The sequence below is a fragment of the Staurois parvus genome, unplaced genomic scaffold (assembly GCF_062004578.1).
Source record: "Staurois parvus isolate SC_StPar_1 unplaced genomic scaffold, SC_StPar_1.0 ptg000298l, whole genome shotgun sequence".
Classification (NCBI taxonomy): Eukaryota; Metazoa; Chordata; class Amphibia; order Anura; family Ranidae; genus Staurois; species Staurois parvus.
The window spans coordinates 8,980,013-9,007,436 of NW_028318094.1; the positions used below are offsets into that span (position 1 = coordinate 8,980,013).

At 40.1% G+C, this 27,424-nt stretch overlaps 1 protein-coding gene across 4 annotated transcripts in view; it reads right to left on the reverse strand.

The window, feature by feature from the left end:
• EBF1 (EBF transcription factor 1) overlaps positions 1-27,424 on the reverse strand; it is a 530,057-nt gene that overhangs the window by 154,511 nt on the left and 348,122 nt on the right. For all 4 annotated transcript variants that reach the window (XM_089682858.1, XM_089682856.1, XM_089682857.1 and 1 more), the window contains exon 7: positions 8,115-8,196. In XM_089682858.1, coding sequence (XP_089538984.1) covers positions 8,115-8,196 — 82 coding nt within the window. The remainder of the gene's footprint in view (positions 1-8,114; positions 8,197-27,424) is intronic.

Here is a 27,424-nt window from a genome sequence, read left to right on the forward strand (position 1 = left end):
CTGTGAAGATGGCACTCCTGACAGAATGTCGTTACAGGTCCAGAGATCAGCAGCCCTGTTTGCATGTTGCTGCCACTTACCTACACAGATCTTTGGCTGCCAAGAACACTCCCCTGGCATGCCAACCGGGTGACACGGATCTAATAACAAATGGCCATTTACTTGTAATTATACAGGTATACCAATGGCATGATAGTAATCTAGATTAAAAGCCAGAGAATGCTTCTAATATAGAACAACATTAATCAGGGCATGAAACAGAAAGACAACCTTTCGTTGCGACAACCCTAGACTAATAAGAATGGCTCTCCTACAGAACTCATTCTCCCACCTCACTACTGATGAGGATGTGCAGCTGGATAATGAACAATTAACAATGCAACTCCCAAAGTGGGCCTAGTATAAGGTATATGTTTTTTTAATTAATGGCCACTTGAAGATCAAATCAGATAAAACAAGTGCATCAAAACAAAAAGTGTGCAAAGTCTGACAGTTTGTAGATAGTAGAAAAGCCTGTTCCCTACCAGCATGCTAAAGTGAAGGACTTTTGCTCTTTGTGTGAAAGTAGAGGTCTGACACACCCCTATCAAGTCAGGCCTAGAGCTCATGATGTCCCTTGCTGATTGATGAGCTCTAGTTCTGACTCAGCAGGGGTCCATTGCACCCATGCAGAGAGACCACTGCTTCTACACAGAGAGCTCTAACTCTGACTCAGCAAGATGTCTGTAGGATCCCTGCAGAGGAACCACTGCTTCCAGACAGAGAGCAAAGGTTCAGAATGCTGGCAGAGGACAGGCTGTTCTACTCAGGCTGTGGCTGCTTTCAGAAGAAAATGATTAGTAAGACTTTGAACGCCTTTTGTTGTGATGCATCTAGAATGTATTTAGCTAATTTCAATTAAAATTTCAGCAGGGCTTTAGGTGAATGCATGCTTCCAACTACTCTCAGAGAATAAAGTACTCATTTACTTTTTGCTCTAGAACAGTGCTCATCAAACTGCGGCCCTGGGGCTGGATGTGGCCCTTTGCTTGCCTTTATCCGGTCCTTGGGACACTATTTCATTCACTGACACCAATGAAGGGGCTCAATTCCTCCCAATGACATCAACGATGGGGTACAGTTCCTCCCACTGACACCAACAATGGGGACTAATGACACCGATGATGGGGCAATATTCCTACCCAATGACACCAACAATGGGGCATAGTTTCTCCCAAAGACATCAACAATGGGGACCAATCACAACAATGACAAGGCACAATTCCTTCCAATGACACCAGTGATGAGGCACAATTCCTGTCAATGACAACAACAATGGGGCACAGTTCCTCCTAATGACACCAACAATGAGGCCCAATGAGACCAATGGTGGGGCACAATTCCTACCAATGTCACCAATGGTGGGGAACATTTCCTACCAATGTCACCAATGGTGGGGCACAATTCCTACCAATGTCACCAATAGTGGGGCACATTTCCTACCAATGTCACCAATGGGGGGGGGGCACAATTCCTCTCACTGGTAGCAAAGATGGGGCATTGTTTGCTGCAACTGATGCCAGAACATTTTCTACTTTTGATGGCCACAGTCCAGCCCCCCTAAAGTCTGAAGGACAGTAAACTGGCCCCTTGTTTGTAAAGTGTGGAGACCCCTGCTCTAGAAGACTGGAGCTATCTGTGTTCAGGTATTATTCAGAGTTAAAGTATAACTAAAGGCAAAACTTATTTTTAAAGTTTTGGATTGAGTGCAGAGGGACTAGCATGCTTGTTGGTTTTTATTGCTGTCTGTGTCCCCGTTACAGAGATTCACCCTCTCTACTTGTCTTATTTATCATTATGCCCTAACGCGAAAGTAAAAATCTCATATTTTGGGTTGTCCACAGAAATGTAAGAGGGGACATTTTCCAATGGGGACACTAGTTCTGGTGACCTGGGGGTCTCCAAGGAATTCCCTTAATTTGCAGGGATTTCCTCTCACTTCCTGTTTGGCTATGGGACACATACAATGGAACACTGACAAGGGTTATAACTCTCTCTTGCTCTATCACAAAAACATTACCTATAGTTCTACGTTAATTTGATCTATTTTCTGGCCTGATATGTTGACTTCCCTTATTAGGGTGTAGCACTGTTAGAATTCCTCCAAATAACAAAACATGTACTTGTACCTTCCATGCCTCTATTTTACACTCTTTTAAACTCTTCAATATGTAAAATTGTATGCTTTTTGAAACTTGGCCAAATTGCGAGCACTTTACATGTCATGAAGATGTAAAATGGATATTAAATGAACTTCAGATGATGTCATGCAAATTAAGTCTAGGCGCACCTGCTTCAATTGCTTCTCAAATAAAATATCCTCTTTTTTTTGTTGTAGTTCACTGTTTCATTAACTGCACTAAATGAATTATCTTAAGTGACTCAATATGCAAGGAAGCTTCTACAAAGAGTGTCGTCCATTAAGTTAGCTACAGCTAATAAAATCTGAAGCTACTTTGGGATTGTAGTTGTCATACAGACCAACCATTTTTCATCCATTTTGGTGTGAAACCCGACAGGCATTATAGTCCAAATCCAGTTCCTGTGTACCCCTACCCTAAGGGTAAAGCTGGACTTTAGGGGACACTGTAATGGTTTGGAGTCAATTTTACCTTACTACTTTTACTTTAACTTTGTTTAACTGCGTCTTTGTTTTTTAAACAAATTATTTCTTTTACAAATACATTTTTAATACAGGATAAACCCATGTGTTTTCTAAAGAGAGCTAGCACTGCAGCAGCTTTTCTCTCAATGACTTACTGTTTTTTAACTTACATTCTATAAGGGGTATTTACTAAAACTTAGGAGTGCAAAATCTGGTGCAATTCTGCATAGAAACCAATCAGCTTCCAGGTTTTACTGCCAAAGCTTAATTGAACAAGCTGAAGTTAAAAGCTGATTGGCTACCATGCACAGCTGCACCAGATTTTTAGTGTTTCAACTTTAGTAAATCTCCCCCTATATGATTCTGTGTGGTGGGGAAGAAAGTGAGTATAAGGTTACATTCTACTAAATGCAGCCTGCACATGGTGTGTGTGACCAGCAGCAATTTACATTTGTACTCTGCACAAAACAGCCGCTATATGCATGTAACCAATTATCTGAATGGTTACATGGGACCAGTGCCTCTGACTGACCCTGGACTCAGACAGGAGCATCCAGGATTGGCGTATCTATAGACTTTTGGCCTCAACTAATCAGTCAGTTTGAATGCTGCCATAGGACATAGTGTTGATGTGCCCCAAGGTGGTTATCTGCAGAGCCTTTGACTCCTTTGACTTATTATTAAAGGAATTTACATAGAACCAACAATTTTATGGTAATGAATAAGTGCTGTCTTTACTGTGAAATGTGTTTACCTACCAGTCCCCCACTGTATTTCCACTGTTTGTATTGGTTTTATCTTGGTTCAATAAAGTGGATTGTTGGGAGTGAAGCCGATCGGACTTCCTTTGTTCTCATCTATGCAGCACACGAGCTGAGCTAGCACCTACAGAAGGTGTTGTGCTTGGAGATTGGGAGTCTCTTTACCTTGAGCAGTGGTAATACATATAATTTTATGCAGCACTTTTTGTATTGTGCATTCACATCAGTCCCTGCCCTCAAGGAGCTTACTATCTAAGGCTAAATAACCAACAAATAAAGCAAACAGCTTCAGAAAATGGTTTCCTTAGAGCAACTTGACATTAAACTGTATATAAAAGCAGATTTCTAGATGGAGAAGGGAAAGGTTTGATCCTTAGCCAAGTTTTTATTGCAGTGTGCGTCCTCCATTCCATGACTGTTGTCACCAAGAGAGAAAGTGTGAAGAAATACAAACTTTTAGATTTGTCATGAGAGCAAGAGGTGATGGGAAATCTTCCACTGGGGACATGTTCTGATGACAACCTTGTAAGATGAGAATTTCTCTCATTATAGGGATATTTCCTCTTACTTCCTGATGTTTCTTCAAGATGTGAAGATGGTAAACATAAAATTTTATGCAGCACTTTTTGTATTGTACATTCACAACAGTCCCTGCCCTCAAGAAGCTTACTATCCAAGGCACAGTGGCTAAATGGTTATCACTTTTGGCTGGCAGTACGACGGTTGTCGGTTCGAATCCCAACCATGGTACCACCTGCATGGAGTTTGCATGCTCTCCCTGTGCCTGTGTGGGTTTCCTCCAGTTTCCTCCCACACTCCAAAGACATGCTGGTAGGTGAATTGGCTCCTGTATAAATTGGCCCTAGTATGTGTATGTATGAATGTAAGTTAGGGACCTTAGATTTTACACCCCTTGAGGGTTAGGGACTGATGTGAATGTACAATATATATGTAAAGCATTGCATAAATTGACGGCGCTATATAAGTACCTGAAATAAATAATAATAAGGTCTCTACTTCACATACAAGGGTTAGCTGACCTGCCAGCATGTCTTTAGAGTGTTGAAGGAACCCAGACCATGCAAAGTCTATGCAGTTAGAGTCACGGTTGGGGTTCAAACCAATGACCGTAGTGTTGCAAGGCAGGAATGCTAAACACTAAGCCATTGCATTGTCCTGATCGTATCTATCTGAGTGTGTAATTGCAGTTTCAGCTAATCGGTTGTGTACACCACAGGTTTTTTTTTTTTAGAAAAATGCTTTGGGGTAGCCATGGTATACTTGTAAAAAGAAGCCTAGAGTGTGACTTTCTGTCTGGAAATGGTAAATTATACATATTTATATGCATAATAGTTATCTGACTAAAAATTTTTAAAAAATACACTTGTATTTTTTTTAGTCCTGAACATAGCAAAGAGAGAGAAAATATACAGTCTACATTCATTATACTGTATAGTAAGGTGAGCCATTTGGTTTGTAGTTACTCTATTCCAGAAAAGCAATGGTTTCCATATCTTGTAAAGACGACAACATAAAAGCTTGAAACAGCTTGATGCAAGCTGGATAAATGGCTCTATTTTTAGCCTGTGCTATCATGCGGCGGCTCTGGATGTACAGTTGGCCATTGAGAAGGAATGGTTTGCATGTCTCTCGCCTAAACCTGAATTATTAACATTGTTAGCATTTTTATTGTATTGTAGACATAACTTAAACATGATTCCTATATACCTTACTTTTGTTTTTAACATCAGGCTTATTTAATAAGGCAGTGTGGGGATCTACAGTGAGCAATAACCAACAAATAAAGCAAATAGCTTCAGAAAATGGTTGGCTGCTTTCCTTAGAGCAACCTAACATTACACTGTAGATAAAAGCAGATTTCTAAATGGAGAAGGGAAAGGTTAGATCCTCAGCCAAGTTTTTATTGTAGTGTGGGTCTGGGGGAAGTCCTCTCTTCTATTTTACCCTTTGATTGTTGTCACCAGCTGAGAAAGTGTGAAGAAATCCAAACTTTTAGATTTGTCATCAGAGCAAGAGGTGATGGGAAATCTTCTATTGGGGACATGTTCTGATGACAACCTTGTAAGATGAGAATTTCTCTCATTATAGGGATATTTCCTCTTACTTCCTGATGCTTCTTTAAGATGTGAAGAGAAATCTCTCCCATCAGTACATAAACAGCAAAAAATAACACAAAGTTGCTCAAACCAGCTGCTGAATGTTCTGTTTTGACATAAAACCACATTCAGGGTATAAATCACTATCAACGTTCACACAGATAGATCTCCCAATTCCATAAGTCTTGATAAAGGGGCTGATGTGTGCGCCTGAAACACATTGGCTCTTGTACCCTGTTAAAGTTTAGAATAAAACCTTACTGTGAACTATAACATGTTAGTGTGGTACTCTGATTTCAGATTCAAATTCTGTCTTTATATCCTGGGGTTATTGTGGTAGTTCCATGGTGAACGGAAGCAGCCCACATGTCACCCGGATGCCCCACAGGGACACAGCACAACATAAATAAAATAAACTTCTACCTTTAAATCATCTACCAAAACCCTAAAATTCTAGTGCCATCAATTTACTTTCCTTACGCTATCCAAAACTAAGAAAAAAAAAATTGCCTTTACATAAACTTTCACATTACCACCTGAAACACTTGAAAAAAAAGCAGCCTACAAAAGAAGACTCTTAGGTGTCCTTTTATGAAACAGAGATCAGTGGCGATCCATAGGATCGTTGCTGATCTCCAATCATTAGTGGTTTAGGAAACAGAGGTGATCAGCGGAGAACATGTTCTCTGCACACAGATGGCCAGTATATGAAGGAGCGATGTCAGCCCTTCACTGGCGATCTGTGTTCTCCCTCCAGATTCTGCAGCCCAGAGGTGGAGAATCGGGGGAACTGCAAACGAAGCAGCGGTAATTTACCGCCGCTTAGTAAACGGTGTTTGACTGATCTCTGACTGTAATCTTGCGCGATTATAGTAACAGCAGCTGTTTTCCAGCGTACAAAGTTTGTAGATCACTTCTCTCTTCATTCGGAGTAGCGATCTACACCGCTTCATAAAAAGGCATTCAGAGGAGAACTCTCTCCTGAGAATGCCAGAGAACTGAGCAGTGGTCATTTACTGCTGCATGATAAAAGAACACCTGAATACTTTACCCGGAAGCAGGTTACGAGTCCTTACTTCTCTGCCTGGTTCCTCCTGCCAGCCTCTACATTACTACTGTGTCTGGTAGTGACAAGGGAGCCAGCAGATAGAACCACAGTGTGAAGTGGAACACATAGACAAGGGTGGACTGACAACTCATGGGCAATAGGGGATCATGGGGCCCCTGTGTCCTTGCCCAAACTCAAAAAAGCCTATGAAAAAGGTACCAGGGGCATCTCATGGGGCCCCCTACTGACCCCAGGCGCTCGGGCAGTGCCCAAGTTTCCAAATGGTCAGTCCGCCCCTGCACATAGACATCCAACACTCCTGAAAGTGTCAGATGCTGAATATTCTTTTGCAAGATTGTGAAGCGAGGACTCCTTGGAAAGGTCTTCTTTTGTAGGCATTCAGCTGATTCTTGGTATAAACAATATATAGCAGACTATTTTTCCAGGGACTTATCCAACTGCCTGTAGGAGTCAGGGAGGGGCTTTTCCTTGCAAAACAAATATATCGAAATCAATTAAGTTGTCCAAAGATTCATGGTGTGCTTGCATATGTTTTTTTTCTTGGTTGAATGGGGATTGAACTTGATAGACAAATGTCTTCTTTAAACCTTGCTATATTTAACTATTTTCTCCTTTTAAGCAGTTCAGAGGAACCAGAAATGATTTCTGTTTGGTTGCTATGGCTACGGCGCTGCACACGGCACTTGTGGCGGTATGGGTTTTGCATTGCATGACACAGAAGTTGGGTTTAAATGGCATCCAAATGATGAACACATTTCTTTCAGGCACTAAAGAGTGGAAAGTTATGCAATCAATGAAAATTCTGGCTAGTTTACATAATTATATATTGGCAGGCATCGGACTTCTTGTCAATAACCAAGGCGTAAACACCAGCCCTGCCTAGAACTGCAGCTTAGGCAACATATGTTGTATTTTCTGGAACAGTGCAGGAAGATATGAGGGAGTATCTTGTCAGTGCTCCATGACTGGGGAATGCAGGAATAAATCCACAACAATGTTCCAGTGTAATTCTTACCAGTCACTCGCATACAAGGTTATGACATTTCGTATGTATACTGCAAAGTACATAGCAGAATATTGTATATCTATAACTGACAACAGCTGCCTGCAGGAAAAAATCCATTGGTAAGGTTCTACTAATTAACCCTAATAATAGTCTAGAAGTTTATCTTGTGTGTAGACCTCTCAAATGAATGCAGAAGTGAACCACAGATATCTGAGCAGTGACAGTAAATACAGTGGAAGTACTGGGGGGTGCCAAGTGTACAGCAGAGGTGTGTGTGTGTGTGTGGGGGGGGGGGGGGGGGCGTTATTTTAGAAAGGTATGCTTTATGCAATATTTCTTCCTAATTCCTTCTGAAAATTAGTAGATTTCTTTTCTGTCATTTAAAAAAAATCCCCACTTTCCCACACCATGGGCATATACTGTACCCTTTTTCAAAGCTCCACCCCTGCAGAGCCTAAACTGTGATCAGCTGTGAAGTGTGTGGGTTCCACTCAAATTCTGGTATTTTCTGACTCACCTGGAATCTTCGCATGTCCCGAGGGTTCCCAGCATTCTTCAGGCAGTTTTGGTTACACTTAAGGAAGAACTTCAGGAAGAATCTGCAAATGTAAAAGAGAAAACAATTAGGTCACACAATGCATTCATTGTATCACATAAATTCAAGTTGAATGTATGGCATTCTGGATAGCGTGTGCATCAATGAATAGCTTATATATTTTTACAGTATAGGAATATGTTATATTACGGTTAACTACAGTTAACGGTTAAGGTCAACCAGTTAACATTCCAACAATAAATCTTATGTGTGGCATAGGTGCATTAAATTAAAAAAAGTTTTATTTAAAGCTGAAATCCAGGATTTAAAAAAAAATGTAAACTAGTTATCTATTAGCTTAAAAAAAAGTGCAAACGTGATTTAAATACTGCTAGTGTGTGTACCCAACTCTCTCTTTGTAGTAATGGCCCATAAATTCCTGCAAACTACAACTGAGATAAAGGGCCAGCAGTCAGGCCTACTTTTATGCACATTGCAGCACAGTGGCTAAATGGTTAGCACTTCCGCCTGGTAGTATTAGGGTCATTGGTTCTAATTCCACCCACGAAACCACCTGCCTGGAGTTTGCATGTTCTCCCTGTGCCTGAATGGGTTTCCTCCAGTTACTCAGGTTTCCTCCCACACTCCAAAGACATGCTAGTAGGTTAATTGGCTCCTGTATAAATTGGCCCTAGGATGTGTATGTATGAATGTAAGTTAGGGACCTTAGATTGTACGCCCCTTGAGGGTTAGGGACTGATGTGAATGTACAATATACATGTAAAGCACTGCATAAATTGACGGCGCTATATAAGTACCTGTAATAAATAAATAAATAATAATAATCTGGTTACCTACCCAAAAACATACAGTATATATATTAAACTAGCAATAGCAGTTTAGAATACTTTGGTTTTATATAATTTTTTCATTATTGGTGGTGCCTTTATACACTGCCAATAACATAGAGGGGAAAAAAGGAATTCTTTCAATGCTTTTATTCATTTGCCTCATGACAGTTTTCCATTGGGAATATTTATTAGTACATATCGGTCAGCCTGCTAGCAAAACGTATTGTAGCTGTCTCGCAGTGGCAGTTAGCAGCGTGTGTTTAGTGCAAGAGTGTATCATTACAAGCCTGGTGACAATCGCAGGGTTGTGACACGACAAGTATCAAGCACCCTGCCAAGAATGAGAGAGCCGAGAAGGCCTGGCACTCGCCTCGGGCATAGAAAACCAGTGAGAAGAGAGGTGTCACCCTCCCCAGCCGGATAGCATGGCTGTCAGCGCTCTCTCATTCACAACCAAATGCGCAAAATCCAGACACCAGATACTCAATTTATCCCAGAGTGAGGTGAAGCCTGTTGGCAGGAAGCCTTAAACTGTCCTTCTTCTCCCTCTCTGACCAGCTCCACATTGACAAACCTTTCTCTCATCGGCAGAATTACTCTTTTCTATAAACAGCTCTACGGGTTATTGAAGCAATCATTTTTTGTAATCTAGTATGCACCTCTGCCTGAGAAAAAGATGTCATTTAAAATTGAAGGGCCAGTTCTTAGGCCTTATAGGGCCTTATACAGCATATTCAATCCCATTACATAATCATTTATAATACTTTATGGGTAACTAGTATTTTTCAATAATGCTACAATCTGCCTCATGTAGTAGCCTCATGTGATCTCCTTTAAATCAGCATTCACATTGGAAGAGGGGGCCACAGTAGTGCAAGCCAATGAGTCTTTGCAGCATTGCACAGGGCTGTAAATCTAAGAAAAGGAAACTGTTGAATGGAGGAGGGAGTACAGATCTAACCTGATCGGTGATGTAATTCCTTCTTTAACCCTACAAAAAGTGGTTTCAATTTATTAAAATTGCTAGATGATGACCTTAGTATGTAGTATAACTAGCCTTCACATTCTTTTTAACAGTCAGTGGCAAACATGGGAGCAGTAATGTCATTATTGCAACTATCAACATATGATGTCCCAACATTATAGCAAATAGCTGATCTTACAACAGCAATGAAGCAAATGCTCTGAAACACCAAACCAAGCAAGGAACTATCTTCATGCTGTATTCTCTAAACACCAAAGTGCAGCTAAAGGAAAAACGTTTTTTTTTCATTTTACATAGAGTGGAGAGCGATTAGAACACTTGCCATGTTTTTATTGCTGCCCATGCCCCCATTAGTGAGCTTCACTCTTTCTATTTGTCCTGCTTACTGTTATTGAAAGTGAAAGAAAATCTTGGCTATGGGACAGGAAGTGATGAGAAATCTCCCCTATGGGACACAGATGGCAAAAAAAAATAGAAATGAAGAAAAAACATTTTGCCTTTAGTTACACTTTAATTATTTTGAAATTTGCAATAGTTAAGATACATGGGCGAAGCTGGGAACACAGATGCAGAGATCTAGTTAGTGCAGACTTTGAAAGTTAGAAGAGCTTTTCACAGATGGCTCAAATTCTTGCTCAATCAGCCAAAATTCAAATCATGGTTGGCCTTGAAGTTCAGTTGAAAAGTTGAAGGAACTGGGTGTAAAAATGTGAAATGCAGTGACAGGTGCAGTCACTACTCAGGTATTCTGCTAGTTGTGATGGTGCAGTAACTGACAGGGGAGATTTCTCCATCCACTTGTGTGAATCCAGTTGTGGATGGAGGAATCTATTGGAGGCTAGCCATACATCTATACTGTATGCATATGGCTAGTGTAAGCGCTCAAACTTCCTGGTGTCTAACCAATAGTGAAATATTAAAAGATGTTCTGAACAAAACCTGTACACGCTTCACTGCATTTTCCATTTAAAGAGGAGCTACAGTCTTCCAGAAGAATTGTAAATAAACACGTTTGTTCTTCTTAATCATCTCTCTTCCTACATTGGGCATTGTTATTAATACTAATGGTATGTCCACTATTTTAATCCCTAACCAAACTGATACTCTCAAATGGCTGGAAACAGACATGTCAGCTACTGGCATCTGAAGCCACCAGCCGTTCTCTTGGTCATGCATGGCAACAACACTGTGCAGGGCAGCAGAAGATGCCTGGTGACTCCTGGAATTAAAGACACCAATATCCCAGGAGTCAACGGGAAACCAGAGATGACGTACGACGTGAACCCAGAAGTGGTGGGAATTTTACATAAAAAAGGTACTTATGCCACAAATAGATAAAACACTATTTCCAAATATTTTAGAAGGAAGCAACAGCTACTAATAGGGACATAGTTGTTAGGTAGGGTGAAGCTACACTTCATCATATGACCATGAAATCATGAATGATCCTGCAGTAGAAAATAAGTAGAAAAAACTTGATGTGATAGGCGATCTTGCATAGGTTGAGCTTTTGGCCTGCCTTTTCCCCTCTGTCATGGAGTGGTTCTGCCTGTTCAACTTATGCTCTACATTCAGTATATTTGCATCATGTGCACTGTTCCTGCAGAGTGAGGGGTCACTGCTTCCCTAGAAATGTGACAGGCCCAGTAGTTTATTATCACATTAGCACAGGAAAGAAGCCACATAATTAACAGAACTTATCTTCATTTACTTGCTGAAAGCTGTAATATTCAATCATGCGCTTCTGCCTAATTGCTTTGTCTGCCTTTAACCGATTTTCACAACACAAGGGAACGGATAAAGCCCGGTTCCCCTTGCGTGCCATCCTCGGTAGTTAGCGATATCTCTGCACATTCAGACGAGATTTAAGGGCCATGTAATCTACAACACAAACTGCTTTTCTAAATATTTGATAAAAGTAGCATGGTTGTATATTTAAAAGAAGGCCATCTTAGAAATGGATACAGTGTCTATAATTGCTACCCAAACCATTTTGTCTTTCAATGCTATTAAAAATTGCTTTTCCAATTTAGTCTGCAGCAAGCTCTTGATTTCTACAACTGTCTTCTTTCCAACCATGGCAATAGTATTCATCTGGGAGGCAGGGTTGCTCAGGTTCCTGATCCTTGTGCTCTTGTAAATAGCTCTCTGCTGCTCCCAGACTGCTAATGTTTTTAAGTAGTGGCAGCAATGTTTTTTTTTCCTTTGGAATAAAAGTTTTACATAAAATGAATAAACAATGACCATTGTAAGCACCCCTGTTGGTGTTAAATGGTTTGTCTCAACCCTCTAACTGCCACTTTTGTTGGACAGCTTACTCTGTTAGAAGAAGTTGAAAAAAACAGACTTACTGGCTGGATCACCAGGAGAAAATAAAGTAAAAAAGCCAAAAAAAAGAAAACCTAATGTAGCCAACATATCCAAGAATTGGTAAGCTGCAATATAATAAATATGTGTTTTTGGGTTTGATGCCACTTTAAATAGTTTGATTAGGGTTGGGGCATTTAAGTGTAAAGGTACAGGTTAATGGTTATGTGTTTAGTGGTTTTGAAGGAATTTTTGTTAAGGGTCCATTTAAGGGATTACATTTCTTGTTAAGGGTTAATGCTGGGGACATTTCAGAGTAAAGGGGTGTTTAGTGTATGGTGTAGTTTAGTAGTTAGCGAAACACTGGGTACCAACAGTTTGTTCCACTGGTAGCCTCATACTAGAAACCAATTTGATCCAATGAAGGTTCAATTTATCAAATCTTTGCATAGGATAAAACAATCTATATTCAAAACCAGCACATAGAAACAGTTGCTACGCATTTCAGACCATTCCAGTCCTATACTGAGCTTGATAAAAGACCCAGCGAGCAAAACGTTTGCTGTATTATTTTGGTTTCATGTTGGCCTTTAGATCCATTTGAGCTCCCGGGCAGAAGATGAAGGGGATGACTTGTGGGTAAGGTTTGATTCTCATGCACCTCACGTAGAAAACTATCAGGATCAGACTCCTAGTGCCCAGAACAGATATATTGACCGAGTTTATGGTCAGCTATAGAAATATAAACATTGCAGCTTTTCAAATGGATTAAAAAATAGCTTCCAACCAAAAAACTTTCAGCTGCTAGCTGTTACTGACAACAATTTCAAAGGTGGGCAGATAGTTGTCAGAGACAAAGCAGATTTCTTGATAAGTCATATCGAAAATAGAAATAGCCAGCACTGTGATTCCAGATATCACACAAAACCCGATCCTACAAGTTTCAGAGTCATGGCACCCTCACACTTGTTGGTTGTGTTGCGCTTCTTGTGTAAAAGGGAGCAGCTGTTGTTTAATGTCATTTGCAGTTTATGTGTGTTCATTCCCAAGGATTAACCTATACTTATGTCTGTGTCTTATGTTAACCTCTCTAAATCCTCATCTGAAAACTTTAACGGGGAACTCAAATACAAAATCAGAGTTGTAAATCTGACTACAAGCACTTGGTGACAAGCGGTGGGATGGATGGCTATGCTATTTTTATCCTTTTTGTGGCCTTGGGTGTTGAGGAAAATAAAGAAGAGCCTACAGTACTGGTGCAGGGAAGAAAATGAAAAAGATCTAAATAACTGCTCTGTCTATCATATATATTTCTTCTCTTAAGCCAGTACACATTATAAGAAATTCAGACAAACGATTATGTGGTTTTCCTAAATGTTTCACAGCAGGTTGAAACTGAGGATGGTACTAATTGTACAAAAATTCAGAAACGGCAAAGGCTTTTTTTGTTGTTGTTTATTGTTTCTGTTAATGCGCAGTCTTTCATATCTGATTTTTCTTGCATGAAACAGTACTCATTAAACCAAAATTGTCAGTTCTGTTCACATATAAGAAAAATTTTGAAGTTTGTCCCTTCGGAAATTTTCATTGGAAAGTCTGAATCAGATGTCAAAAGTTGTGTACACACTATATGAAAATTGAACGATTGTTCCTCATACGAAATGCTTCTTTCGATTTTCTCATAGTGTGTACCCCACTTTACTTAAATTCAGACCCAGTGTAAGAGTTTTTCCTCTTAGGTTAGATTGTATTTTTGGGTGCAGAGTTTTTGAATGTTGGCAATCATGGATTTCAGTTGTATTATCAGCATGATATTAAAGTAATAGAATTCTTTATATCATGATAGGCTTAGGAGTTAGGTTAAGATTAGAAGTAAGGTTTAAGTAAACTGCACTCACTATAGGTTTAGTAAACTAACCCTTAAGCTTTGCAACAGGTACTTCACATTCCTCCTCACCACCTGCTCTAGGACCCACAAATCTATTGCCAATCCCAACTTTCTGTCCATCAATATTTTTATAGAAGCACAAAGAAGTTAAAGCTGGGCCACACAGCACCTAGCACTGATCTCTGGTAGGGCAGGGGGTTTATCCCGTGTGCTGCATACCAAGAAGTAACAGGCTTTTTTTGCAGGCTTCTTTGGCAGATTAGGACAATGAAGGAATACACTATAAACAGTGGCAGGTACCTTAGGGTTCCTGGTGCAAAGTTTGAGCATTAGTTTGATAAATCCATAGCAAATACAGGTTTACTTTATGCTTACGTTTGGGGTTTGTTTGGGTTAAAATATAGGTTAGTTACATTTTATGGGTTAGGCTAAAGCTTATTTGGGATTATCTTTAGGTAAAGGGTTAAAGTTATTAAAATAATGTTTGATAGTGCCCACTCATTTACATTTGCAGTTCCCAAAGTACTAGCCAATGAAGCCACTGCAACCAAAATTACCGCACCTAATGTATCATCCTGGTCTAAAACATTAGTTGGGAACTTATTTTAAAACTAGGTACATCTACCAGTCACACTCCAGTTAAAAAAATGAACATTAGTTCTATGTTGGCCAGTGCATCCAATTTAAACTTATAAATTGCTGTTTTTGTTAATATATTGGAATAAGCATACTATTGCCAATGATCTGCAGCCCCTCTGATGTCCTAATGTCCATCTGCTATAAACTGCCAATGAACTACAAGATCTTAAAAGCTACAGAATAGCCGTGTGATCTCTCCTCAACTGTTATGTCAGTTGAGGAGAGAAAGACAATGCTCAAATCAACTAGTATTAAAGAACTATGGGGACAATCATATATAGTAAGAGCAAACAAAATCAGTTCTTTAGGATTTAGGATTGTGCCTCATATGTACATCTGGAAAAGTTTTTGAATTGTCCAGTTAAGGCCTATTGGGGGGAATTTACTAAAACTGGAGCACTCAGAATCTGGTGCAGCTGTGTATGGTAGCCAATCAGCTTCTAATGTAAACTTTTTCAATTAAGCTTTGACAATAAAACCTAGAAGCTGATTGGTTTCTGAACTGAACTGCACCAGATTTTGCACCATGCAGTTTTAGTAAATAACCCCCAATATGTATATCCAGCTTTAGACCTACAATTGTAACAGGCATCTCTGAATGAATCAAACATCATTCATGTTCATCCAATATATTAGTTGTAGGCCTTCCAACAGCTATTTGCAGCTACCAGCTACATCTCACGAAGAGGGTAGTAGGAAGCACTAAATGTTGGGGGAGGAGAAGGACAACTAAGAAGCGTACATGATTCACAAAGTAGAAACATTTTCACATGTAAACTCACCGTTAAATTATTCATATCGCTATAAATTGTTGGGATTGTGGGTCTGGCTACTGCTTTAGCTTTCATTATTCAGTAGAACAAATCAAGTCAACGGTTGAGTTATCACCAATTACTAGCGCTCCCCCAAAAAAATTACTGCCCATGTTTTCCAGGCAGCCTGCTCACAATTACTTATTAATATTATATTACGTGTCTTTGCAGGGAGATGACTCTGGATTAACATTATATTCTACTATTTCAATGACATTGTAGGCAAGGAATATTGTACGCTGAATACTAGACTAGTGCTAAATACCCAACATAGTGTCTAGAAATGGACACAGATACAGTATATACAGTAGAATGCCCCAGGTTTTTGTTCAAGCAGACCTTGCCATCCATATCAACAAGCCCCTAGATGGTAACCCTTATTTATCTTAAACTGCAAGGCTGGGGTCTAAAACAAGTATTTTCCCCTTTTTCTTTCTCTGAGGCCTTGTGGTTTAGGATGGAGGGGTAGGTGGCCATGGCTAAAATATAAAAGTTAGTTGTGGAAAGATCTACCTTAGAGGAAGATTACGAATACTTGATTGCACAGATACATATACTTCCAATATTTATTGGAATTTAAATATACAGTATATATATATATACGGTATATATATATAATTTTTTTTCATATATAACCTGCACACAAGCTTTGAAGACAACAGTTTGTGAGTCTAACTTTATTAATTCAACAAAATCTAGTGCTAATATAAGCACTATGGATAAGGATGTCTCATTCTCAGCTCAGAGCATCAGAGGTTTCCTAAATCCCTGGCTTCTCCCACTTCACCAAAGGGTGCTGATTGTCAATTTTGAAACATTTGACTGGAAGATAATTCTTAAGCTCAAATTTAAAAATAAATAATACATTTCCATATCCTGACCAACATAAGTATGTTCTTAGATTGTTTCAGGTGACTCGGAGCTCTCCTTTTACAACCTCCATGAAAAAACTCATATGCACTGAGGGGGTTAATAGCTTTTATATATATATACATATATATATATATATATATATATATATATATATATATAAAAAGTAAAATAAGTGATAAACATAACATTATTACATCCCTGGCAAAATGTGACACTTCAGAAATAAATAATCTCACCCTTCCACCATAGCTACAAGTTTAATGAATTGCAGGGTGAGAAATATATGGACTGAATCCACTGGTGCTAATATAAATGTTTGCAATAAATCAAACTGAGCAATATTCCCAGCCTTCCCAATGAGGGTGTCTCATTCTCAGCTCGGAGTGTCAGACTTCGTCTGACTCTCTGTCTCCTTGCTGTATTAATGGTTACTTGGCAGCCATGTCACATTCCCTGTGCCGCTGGGAGGCTGACAGAGCCGATCAGGTGCTGTCCAAACATTTATTAAAACATTTGAAATGATGAATCTATCCAATTACTGCTATTAATGCGGCTAATGCTGAGTAACGAGGGGAGAGACGGCGGCGTGCGCTCCCCGTCATTCATTAACCTGCACTTGTCAACAGCTCGTAGCCCAAAACCTAATCACCCACGCTGGCCCCGCTTGCACACGCGTCACTTTTAATAAGTTGCTGTACCGCCAATAAATTAATGGGAGCTTGTATGTTGGTGGGTGCCGCCACTGCTGCTGAATAGAAAATAGACATGAGGGAAGGAGATGGGGGACAGGGTAGATGTCTATTGGAGACAGGGCACCTTTAAATGTAGACAGGCCAAATTATGCAGGAGAAAGCACATGAGTGAGAGGCTTTATGACTCCTTAAGATCTACTATATCTATCTATACAGACATTTGTCTGGCTATCTGTCTATCTGTCTGCCTTTATCTTCCTTATGTGCATAATAATTTGGAATCAGCAGTGCTAAACATTCGGAAGACAAAGGATGGGAATGGCAAACAGGCAGCTAGCACCTTCAGAAAGTGGTCAATGATGGCAGGCTACATGTTTCTCTTGTGACCAGTTTCCTTCAAAGTGTAGTTAGGGATGTATATGGGAGATATTTCAGTCTTGTAGGGTATTATTGACCTTCTCAGGCTATGCAATATGCTGTCATAGTGGGCACCTCTCCTAAAATGCCTCATGATATTCCTGGTGGATCCTGGTCATTTATCTGTCTAACTATCTGTCTATCTATTGGGGCTCCCACTGTATAATGGAGATGTTTCAGTCTTGTAGGGTTTTTTATGTTTTGGCTATGCAGTGTGCTGGCCATTTATGGATGTCTCCATCTCCTTATCTGTCTATTCATCTATTGGGGCTTCCATTGTATATTGGAGATGTTTCAGTCTTGTAGGGTCATTTTGACCTTTTCTGGCCATGCAGTGTGCTAGTATAGTGGGCCAGGAATCATGTTATTCCTGTTAGTCATTTATAGATGTCTCTCTCTATCTCCTAATCAATGTATGTATCTATCTATCTATCTATCTATCTATCTATCTATCTATCTATCTACCTATCTATCCTCCTGTTTTATATGGTAGATCTTTTAGGTTTGTAGGGTGTTTATTGACCTTCTCAGGCTATACAATGTGCTGATATAGTGTGCACCTCTCTAATTAAGGCCTAATGTTATTCCTGGAGAATTTGGGCAGATAATTTGTGGATTCCTCTATCCCCTGCAGATTTTGGAAGTTTGCCTACTTACAAAGAAATGAAGGGTCTATCATTTTTATCATAGGTGTATTTTAAATGATAGAGACAGAATATCAACCAAAAATCCAGAACCAACACATGATACAAATGTTATAAATTGAGTTGTAGTTTAGTGAGTAAAATAAGTATTTTATCCCCAAGCAAAACATGACTTAGTACTTGGTGGAGAAACCCTTGTTGGCAAGCACAGAGGTTTCATGAAGCTGGTTACCAGGTTTGCTCACATCTCAGGAGGGATTTTGGTCCACTCTTCTTTACAGATCGTCTCTAAATCCTTAAGGCTTCTTGGCTGTCACTTGACAACTCAAAGTTTCAGCTCCCTCCATACTTTTTGTATAGGATTAAGGTCTGGAGACTGGCTAGGCAACTCCATGACCTTAATGTGCTTCTTCTTGAGCCACTCCTTTGTTGTCCTGGTGGTATGTTTTGGGTCATTGTCATGCTGGAAGACCCATCCATGACCCATCTTCAGTGTTCTGGCTGAGGGAAGAAGGTTCTCATCCAAGATTTTACAATTCATGGCCCCGTCCATTGGCCCCTCAATGCTTCAAAGTTGGCCTGTACCTTTAGCAGAGATACAGCTCCAAAGCATAATGTTTCTGCCTCTGTGCTTGACTGTAGGAAGGATGTTCTTAGGGTCATAGTCAGCATTTTTCTTCCTCAAAACACAGTGAGTCATTGGCAAACTTCAGATGGGCATGTACATGTACCTTCTTGAGAAGGGGGCCCTTGTGGGGGCTGCAGGATTTCAATTCATGGTGGCTACTGTGTTATCAATAGTTTGTTTGGTAACTGTGGTCCCAACTGCCTTCAGATCATTCACAAGCTCCTCCCATGTAGTACTAGGCTGATCCCTCACTTTTCTCATGACCATCCTTACCCCATGATGTGCAATCTTGCATGGAGCTTCAGACCGAGGGCAATTGATGTTTTTTTCTTCAATTTGCGAATAATCACTCCAACAGTTGTCCCCTTCTCACCAAGCGTCTTGCTGATGGTGTTGTAGCCCATTTCAGCCTTGTGCAGGTCTACAATCTTGCCCCTGATGTCCTTTGACAGATATTTGATGGTGATAAGGTTTGAATGGAAGAAAGAGATTATGTGGCCAGGTGTCTGTTATACACATAACTAGTTGTCATTTGGAGCACCTTCTTAAATTGACATGGACTAATCTGTGTACCACATGAGCACATAGGCTGTCTGTGGGAGCCAGAACTATTTTTAGTTGGTAGGGAATCAAATACTTATTTTACTCACTGAACCACAACTCAATTTATAACATTTGTATCATGTGTTTTTTCTGGATTTTTGGTTGATATTCTGTCTGTATCATTTAAAATACACCAATGATAAAAATTATATACCCTTAATTTCTTTGTGAGTGGGCAAACTTACAAAATCTGCAGGGGATCAAATATTTATTTTCCCCACTGTATGTATCTATTTATTTATCTTTTACTTATCTTTTTTATACAGCTCATAACTATTTAGTTCAATAACTATCTATACACTGGAGAGTGTTCCAAAATAAAACCTTCAAAGAAGTCTCTAAGGTGTACCTAAGGCTCAGCAGTGTCATTAAATATAGTCTTTTCTGTACTTACAGGTTGATAAAATTTAAATAAGCCCCAAAGGACCACAAAAATGAATCTTCTTCACAATTTTAGAGAGACATCGATAAAAAAAACAAACACAAATGACTAAAATATAAACAAACACTTGAAATGGGGCAGTTATTGCAGAGAATGGTGACCACACTTGAGTCCACATCTCTCAAACATTTTGAATTCCAAAGCTTTGTGCACAAAATGCTTGACACAAGAACCTCAATCATCTCAGGTGTTTTTTTCATTACAATATTTCTTTGGCCAGTCTTCATGACAGAAAACTTTTGTTGCACCCAAATGTTCCTAATCGGCCTTTTCAGTCGTACCGTGAATGCATATCAAACAGTTTCCGACTGACCTTACCCCAACAGACAGCTGTGACATGCCTAGAAAAGAACGCCTTTTCCTATATTTATCTCTGTCACATAACATTAGTCTGATTTCAGATAAATTCTTTATACAAGCCGAACAGTGGACTGTGCAACTCAGGCTGTGTATGAAATTATTCCGGATTAAATCTGCTTGCGTTACGATGTTTTATTTTTTTTTCCCCCTTCGGAGAACAATGATTCCCGAATCAACAACTAAATCACTGCGGCCGCATCTTGATTCCTGTAAAAGCCGACAGGAGTTACAGCGCTTAACAGCATTGCGGCAATTAGCATATTATAAATACGAAAAATGATAAAAGGAGGAGGGAAATAAAGGGGGCCTCCGCTGACGAGCTGCGGTAATATAATTCCACTACTTAATGCAAAGTAAGAGGCATTATAGGGCTCACAATCCTCTTGCTCTGTGTTATCTTCTCTATCAGTAAATGAGACTCACAGAACAGTGCCAGCCATAAATAATTCAGGGCTTGAGATGGCAATTATAGCTGCATGCACAACCAACATGAATATTTTATGAAGGCTAAAACAGCACTCGGAATGAATCACAGACAGATGAACACACACGGTACATACAGTGAAAGTACACAGCATTCACAATGACAATACACACGTATACACAATATTTAGAGGACGGAGATAAAAAATAAGTATTTAAATTCCTGCACACAATCTATCCGGTAATAAAAGTATAGCAAAAAGCAATCTTCGATAAAAAGGGGAAACATAAAAAAGTTATATTTTAAATAAATAGACTTAAAGCAGCTGTACTGTAAGCCATACCCGGAGGTTTGCTAAATCACTCTACAGCATAACCAATGTGAATTTATAAAATAAAATACTCATTTCACCATTTGTCATTCTTTATTGTTGCTGATCTCCTGCAGCCTCTTTATAGTCACTTCTTTTCTAACGTGCACCACAACAGCACTGGCTGCCTGGCATTTGTTAGAAAGGGTTTCCCTATAGTGAAGCATGTTTGCTTAAAGCGGTTATAAAGCCTATACAATTTTTTTTACCATACAGCATTACTTGCATTATTTTTATTTATTATAGGTACTTATATAGTGCCATCAATTTATGCAGCGCTTTATATATATATATATTTTGTACATTCACATCAGTCCCTAGCCCTCAAGGAGTGTACAATCTAACGTCCCTAACTTACATTCATACACATACTAAGGCCAGTTTAGACAGGAGCCAATTAACCTACCAGCATGTCTTTGGAGTGTGGGAGGAAACTGAAGTAGCCAGAGAAAACCCACCCAGGCAGAACATGCAAACTCCAGGCAGGTGGTGCCGTGGTTGGGATTCAAACCAACAACCCTAGTACTGCCAGGCAGAAGTACTAACCATTTAGCCACTGTGCTGCCCTGATACACATTAACCCCTTCACGTCGGATCGTCCCGGCGTGAAAAGGAGTTCCTGTGCCAGGAGGTGGGTGGGACGGGGCTTAGTGTCATGTGGCCGCTGTGACGTCACGTCACGGCTGGTCACATGATCGGGAAAGGTCCCGATCGCAAGAGGAGACCGGGACCTTTCGATGAGTACTTTACATGTGTGCTGGAAGCGCGCAGGGCAATAGCTCTCAGCACATATGTATTTTGTATACTGAACGCAAATTTGTGACCGCTCAGCGTCTAGGCCCAGACGCCGGGAGGCCGCACATTTGCGTGCGGCCGGCGTGAAGGGGTTAAGGTACAAATATTTAGGTAGTAATATCCCACCTCACCCCATCTTAAACTTACCTGAGCCCTCATTGGATCTAGCGCTGTGCTTTCTTCCTTTACTTCCTAGTCTCCATTAGCTCCCACTGCTGTCAATCAAAGCCAGTGATGAGGGAGCAGGGGGTGGGCCTGATCCCCCCCCCCCCCCATAGGAAGCAGCTTCCTATGGGGGCAATTACCAGATAGGAGGAGCCAGAAGCTCCGGAACGGGACCCAAGAAGACGAGGTTCAGGGTCTCTCTGTGCAATTCCATTTTATTAAAAAGGTGAGTTGCATTTATAATCGCTTTAAAGCTGTATTAAACCCAAAACCAAAATGTAATATATTGTAGTTTACCAATCATTAGATGTGCTGGCTGCATTAGTTTTCTTTTTCCCACTGGTGATCCAGTCAGTAACATACTGCCTGTATTACAGTGCCTATACTCTGCATGAAGGAACAAGAGAGCCACCTTTGGACAGCAGCATTGTCAGTCTGGGGTGGGTAATGCTAGATGTACTAGCAGATTTAGATTAGACTAGATTAGATTAGATTTTAGACAAAAACATTGAAGCCAAACTCCAGCTAATTCTTCATACGCAGTTACATCAACAGTTTTTTTTTCTTTTGGGATCAATGACAGTTTTAAATCTAAAAAACCTATAAGCCTAAAAAACAAAACTAATACAGTCATCACATCTAAGAATTGGTAAAATGTAATATAATAAATGTTTGCTTTTGGGTTTAATGCTGCTTTAATGTGTGGTAAAATGGACTCTGGAAGCACATGATGCACTCGGCAGGGGGGAGGGGCCAGGAATGCCGGAGGGGGACCCAAGAAAAGGAGGATCAGGGCTGCTCTGTGCAAAACCATTGAACAGAATGGGCAAGTATAACAAGATTGCTAATTTTTGTTATTAAACAAGCCTTTAGTGTTACTTTAAACATTAATTCTGAAATTATACTTTTTGAGTTTAGCAATTGAGTTTACATATATTTTAATGACATTCAACAACATTATATCATATACATGACACTGGCTGACTAATTTTAGGACCCAAGATCGAGCACATAATGCCATTCTTTTGCATCTTTGCCTTTTTTCTTTTTTAGCTCTTTTTTCTTTGTTTTTTTTTGTGCAAGGCCCTTCCAATGCAGGGCTATGGATCCTGCATAGCTCTTGACAATGTCAGAGGACATTAGAGCTCTGGAATGCCGGGAAGTGACCATCCTAGCAGCATGGAGGAGCCTGCAGGAGCAAAGGATTAGGAGCAGAGAAGCAGGTAAGTAAAAAGTGCAAATCCCCGAGACATAAACAATAAGTTAACCCACACTGCAAGGGAGGAGTTTTAGTTTTCCTAAAGTTCAGCTTTAACTAATGTTTATCTATTATTATCTAACTTTTTATAGGATTCCAAAGGACATTTGGTCAGGAGCTACAGACATTACAAATTCTTTAGACCTCTGTGAGCTTTAGCTTCTGAACGTTTATTACGATTTTGGAAAATATTTTGAAACACTTAAATCAAAAAGTGCAATAACACTGGTTATTGGATCGAAAACATCTATCTCTGTGGTCATTCTGCAATGTCAAAATTCACCAGCAGAGTGTTCTCCCTCCTTTGTTAAATATGGAAAAATCAAAGGGTCCAGTTATACAATTTGGGTGAATTTAAGCAGCAGTCATCTGACTGAGTTAGCCAGCATCTGCCACACATTTTCTGACACTGGTTGACAACATTTCCAGAATTCACAACAGTATGAATGATAACCCATCAATATCTATTTATTGGACCCCTGACTGGGAGCAAGGCATTTTACTAGATGCACAAGATTTTGTGCATTTTAATTTTTTTTTTAATATTATGTGTGGCCCAAAAGGGCTAGGGTGAGTGGATGGGCTAGTGTGGTGCTATAGGGAAGGTGAGGGGGGGGGGGGGGGGGTACCTCCACTAACTATGAAGACTCCAACAATAAGACACGCTTTGAATTTAAAGATTGTCACAGAGCTTTGGTGGCAGTTTTTAGCATAACTTGGGCTTGGGCACAGGTTTTCTGGATAGTCAGAGGCCTGTTAGGTAGTTATGGTAAGGGCAGACCTGTGGATGGTTACCCAGTTAATAGGTATAACAGGCTGACCGTATGTCTGTGACTGGCATTATGTTTCTGGGTCATTACTGGACAAAGCTACGATTGTTATTGGATGTATTTATTAAATGTTTTCAAGTGTCAGTTTCCCCTGATCAAGGTGAATGTTCCATTCATGTCATACATTTTATTGTTGCTGCTGATTCCCTCCAGCCAGTTCTTATTTGCATGCACTCCAGTGATGGTTTCATGACATTTTTCAGGAAAGGTTCCTTATGGTGACAACAGTGGATTGTGCCTGGGTAATGTGATGAAACAGCTACTTGTAATCTCCATTGGAAGTCCCTGTGTCAGGGTAACAATGCAGGAGAACTATGAGAAGGCAGGGACAGACTGTAGTCACCTAAAGACAGGAAGTACCTGAGAAAAGACCTTCATGGTGGGATCACCAGGTGTTATTTTATTAAAAGCAGCAGATTTAAAAAAGTAATTTCATTAGAAATTATGTGTTAAGACTTATACATAATTTCAGTCATTGGGTTTTATACTTTAAAGCAGCATTTCTCAACATTTTAACATATTAGAGTAACACCCCAGTTTTAGGGAACCCCTGCTAATAATTACTATTTACAGCTCATAGTACATTAGTGTGATGGTCACTGGGGACAATGCTCTTTATATTTGTGGTCATTGAAGGAATCCCCCACTTACAGATAGCTTAAATGGTCTCTGTTGTCAGTGGTTACTTATCTGGGAGGCAGAAAGTTCTCCTTGGTCAAGGGACCCCTGGCACCTCTGGAAGAGGTGCTCCTTATATTTGTGGTCATTGAAGGAATCCCCCACTTACAGATTGCTTAAATGGTCTCTGTTGTCAGTGGTTACTTATCTGGGAGGCAGAAAGTTCTCCTTGGTCAAGGAACCCCTGGCACCTCTGGAAGAACCCTACTTTAGAAAGGCTGCTTTAAAGGGTAAGTGAACAGTTACGTTTTCGAGTTTTCATGCACTTTAAAGCATCCTTCCGGTTGTAGTCCACCAAATGCTTCTTGTTGCCACCCTCTTCATGCACGCAGTAAGGAATTAAAATGGCAACGGTCTCCATTTTCCCACGTCTTCTGAGTACGCCTTGACACAACGTCTAATGCCTGCTCAAATTACTCAAAAAAATGCAGCTGGGTTAATCGGTTATTTCTCGTATTTTGACATTTCTGTTTACCTTTTGGAAATGCCATCAGCGGCACGGAGTAGTGTTTGAAAGCTAACAGCTAACACATGCAGCGCTCACGCTCGCCAGAGAAACGTCTCTCTGACTTTTTACAAGCGCCGGTGCCAAGATCAACAGAACAGGATTGATTTCACTTCTTGTGAATTGACAGCTTATTTATCTCAGGCTGAGAACTTTTTAAACCCTTTAGGCTTCCACAGGGCTTACAGCGGAGATTTGCCGGCATGTAATGGCACAGGGGCGCCCCTGAATGCTGCATGGTTAGGAATTTCGGGGCCTTCTGACAAATGCCAGACTGGCAGATGATTGAGGACCATCACCTATGATTAATAGTTGCAGCGCAGTTAAAGCAAACCCTTACCCAAGTGACTCCGGGGCAGCCGGTGATTTCGGTGATTTAGGTTGTACTTAGCTTGGTAGTCAGGAAGTGAAGATTTAAAGAATATGTACACAAGTCACTAAAACCTTATATCAGCTTTAACTTGTTTATGTAACTACTAAGGCCTTTTGCACATGGGGCCGTCTAGCTGCAGCGACCTGCATTCCCGGGATTCGCCCCTGGACGCATAGGGCTCTAAACACGGGTACCATCCAGTACAGCATTCAGCCCCATAGGCAGGCAACGGGGCTAGACGCTGCACCTGTCCCTCCTGGGTGCATGAAAAATTCAGGAGCTAGAGAGCCCCATGTGCCAGGGGCCTTAAGAGGTTGTCATTATTTTTTAATCTGCAGCTCTTATTAAAATAATACCTGGTGATCCTGCTATGAAGGCTGTTAGGCACTTCCTGGTGTAGGGTGACAACGCTCTGTCCCCGTCTTTCAGTTGTGGTCCTGCTTTGTCCCCCTGTCACACAGGCTGTGTGATGGAGACTACAAGTGGTTGTTTCCACACATTACACGGGTATGTTCCAATGTTGTCACCATCACCTTCAGGAACCTCATCATGACAAATGCTATGAAACCTTTGCTGTTGTGCATCTAGACAAGAGGTGACCACACAGAAGTTGCAGGAGATCAACAGCACTGAGAAACAAAGTATTTTTTGTTTTTTTGATTTAAGATACATGGTGCAAACTAAATGTCAATCTACTTTAAGATTGTTACACTACCCACCATCATGCTCTCTATAATTATTTCCTGCACATATCGCTCAATATTATATCCTTTGTACTCTCCTACACAAACTGCATACTGCCCCCCCCCTCTTCTCCTGCGCATACTGCCCCATGTTATGATCTCTGCTCTCTTGTCCTGCTATTTTATCATGGATACGTATGTTTTTGTTTTATGGGTTGTATTCAAGTGCAAAGAGAGATCACACAAATACTTGTAGATGTAACATTTAATCAAATAGATAATAATATTAGAAGATATAACAAGAATACCTAATTAAAAATGCAGTTTCTGCCACAGTCCCTCCATCTTATACAGGCGTACCTCGGTTTACAAACGCCTCGGTTAACGTAATTTTCAGTTTACGAATGAAAATCCATTGAAAATAATGCCTCTGTTTACAAATTTTTTTCTCAAGACGAACACATTAATTGGTTTTCAATGCAATTACAAATTTTTATTTAATCATGTCCCTGTACAGTACTATGCCATTAAAGTGCACTTTATAAAGAGTTTTGAACAGATAAGATTTTTTTTTACTTTTTTCTGACCTCCGGGATGGATTAATTGGTTTTCAACGCATTTACGAATTTGTTTTGCAATACGAACGGATTAATTGGTTTTCAATGCATTCACAAATTAATTTTGAATCATGTCCCTGTACAGTATTTATGCCTTTAAAGTGCACTTTATAAAGAGTTTTGAACAGATAAAATACTTTTTTTTTACTTTTTTCTGACCTCTGGAACAGATTCATTGGTTTTTAACGCATTCCTAGGGGAAACTGCGTTTCGGTTTACAATTTTTCGCAATACAAAAAGTCCTGCAGAACGCATTAAATTTGTAAACCGAGGTACGCCTGTATATGGCATGGCACAGATGGCCAGATCAGACGCAGGCATAATGCAGCTCTGAGACGAGGCAATTATTACAAGTTTTAGCTGTGGTATATATAGGACTTGAATGTAAAGAATGGCCAACCCATCCCCCTTAGAACAACAATGACCTTTTAAGGACTTGGTCAGTTTGTAATG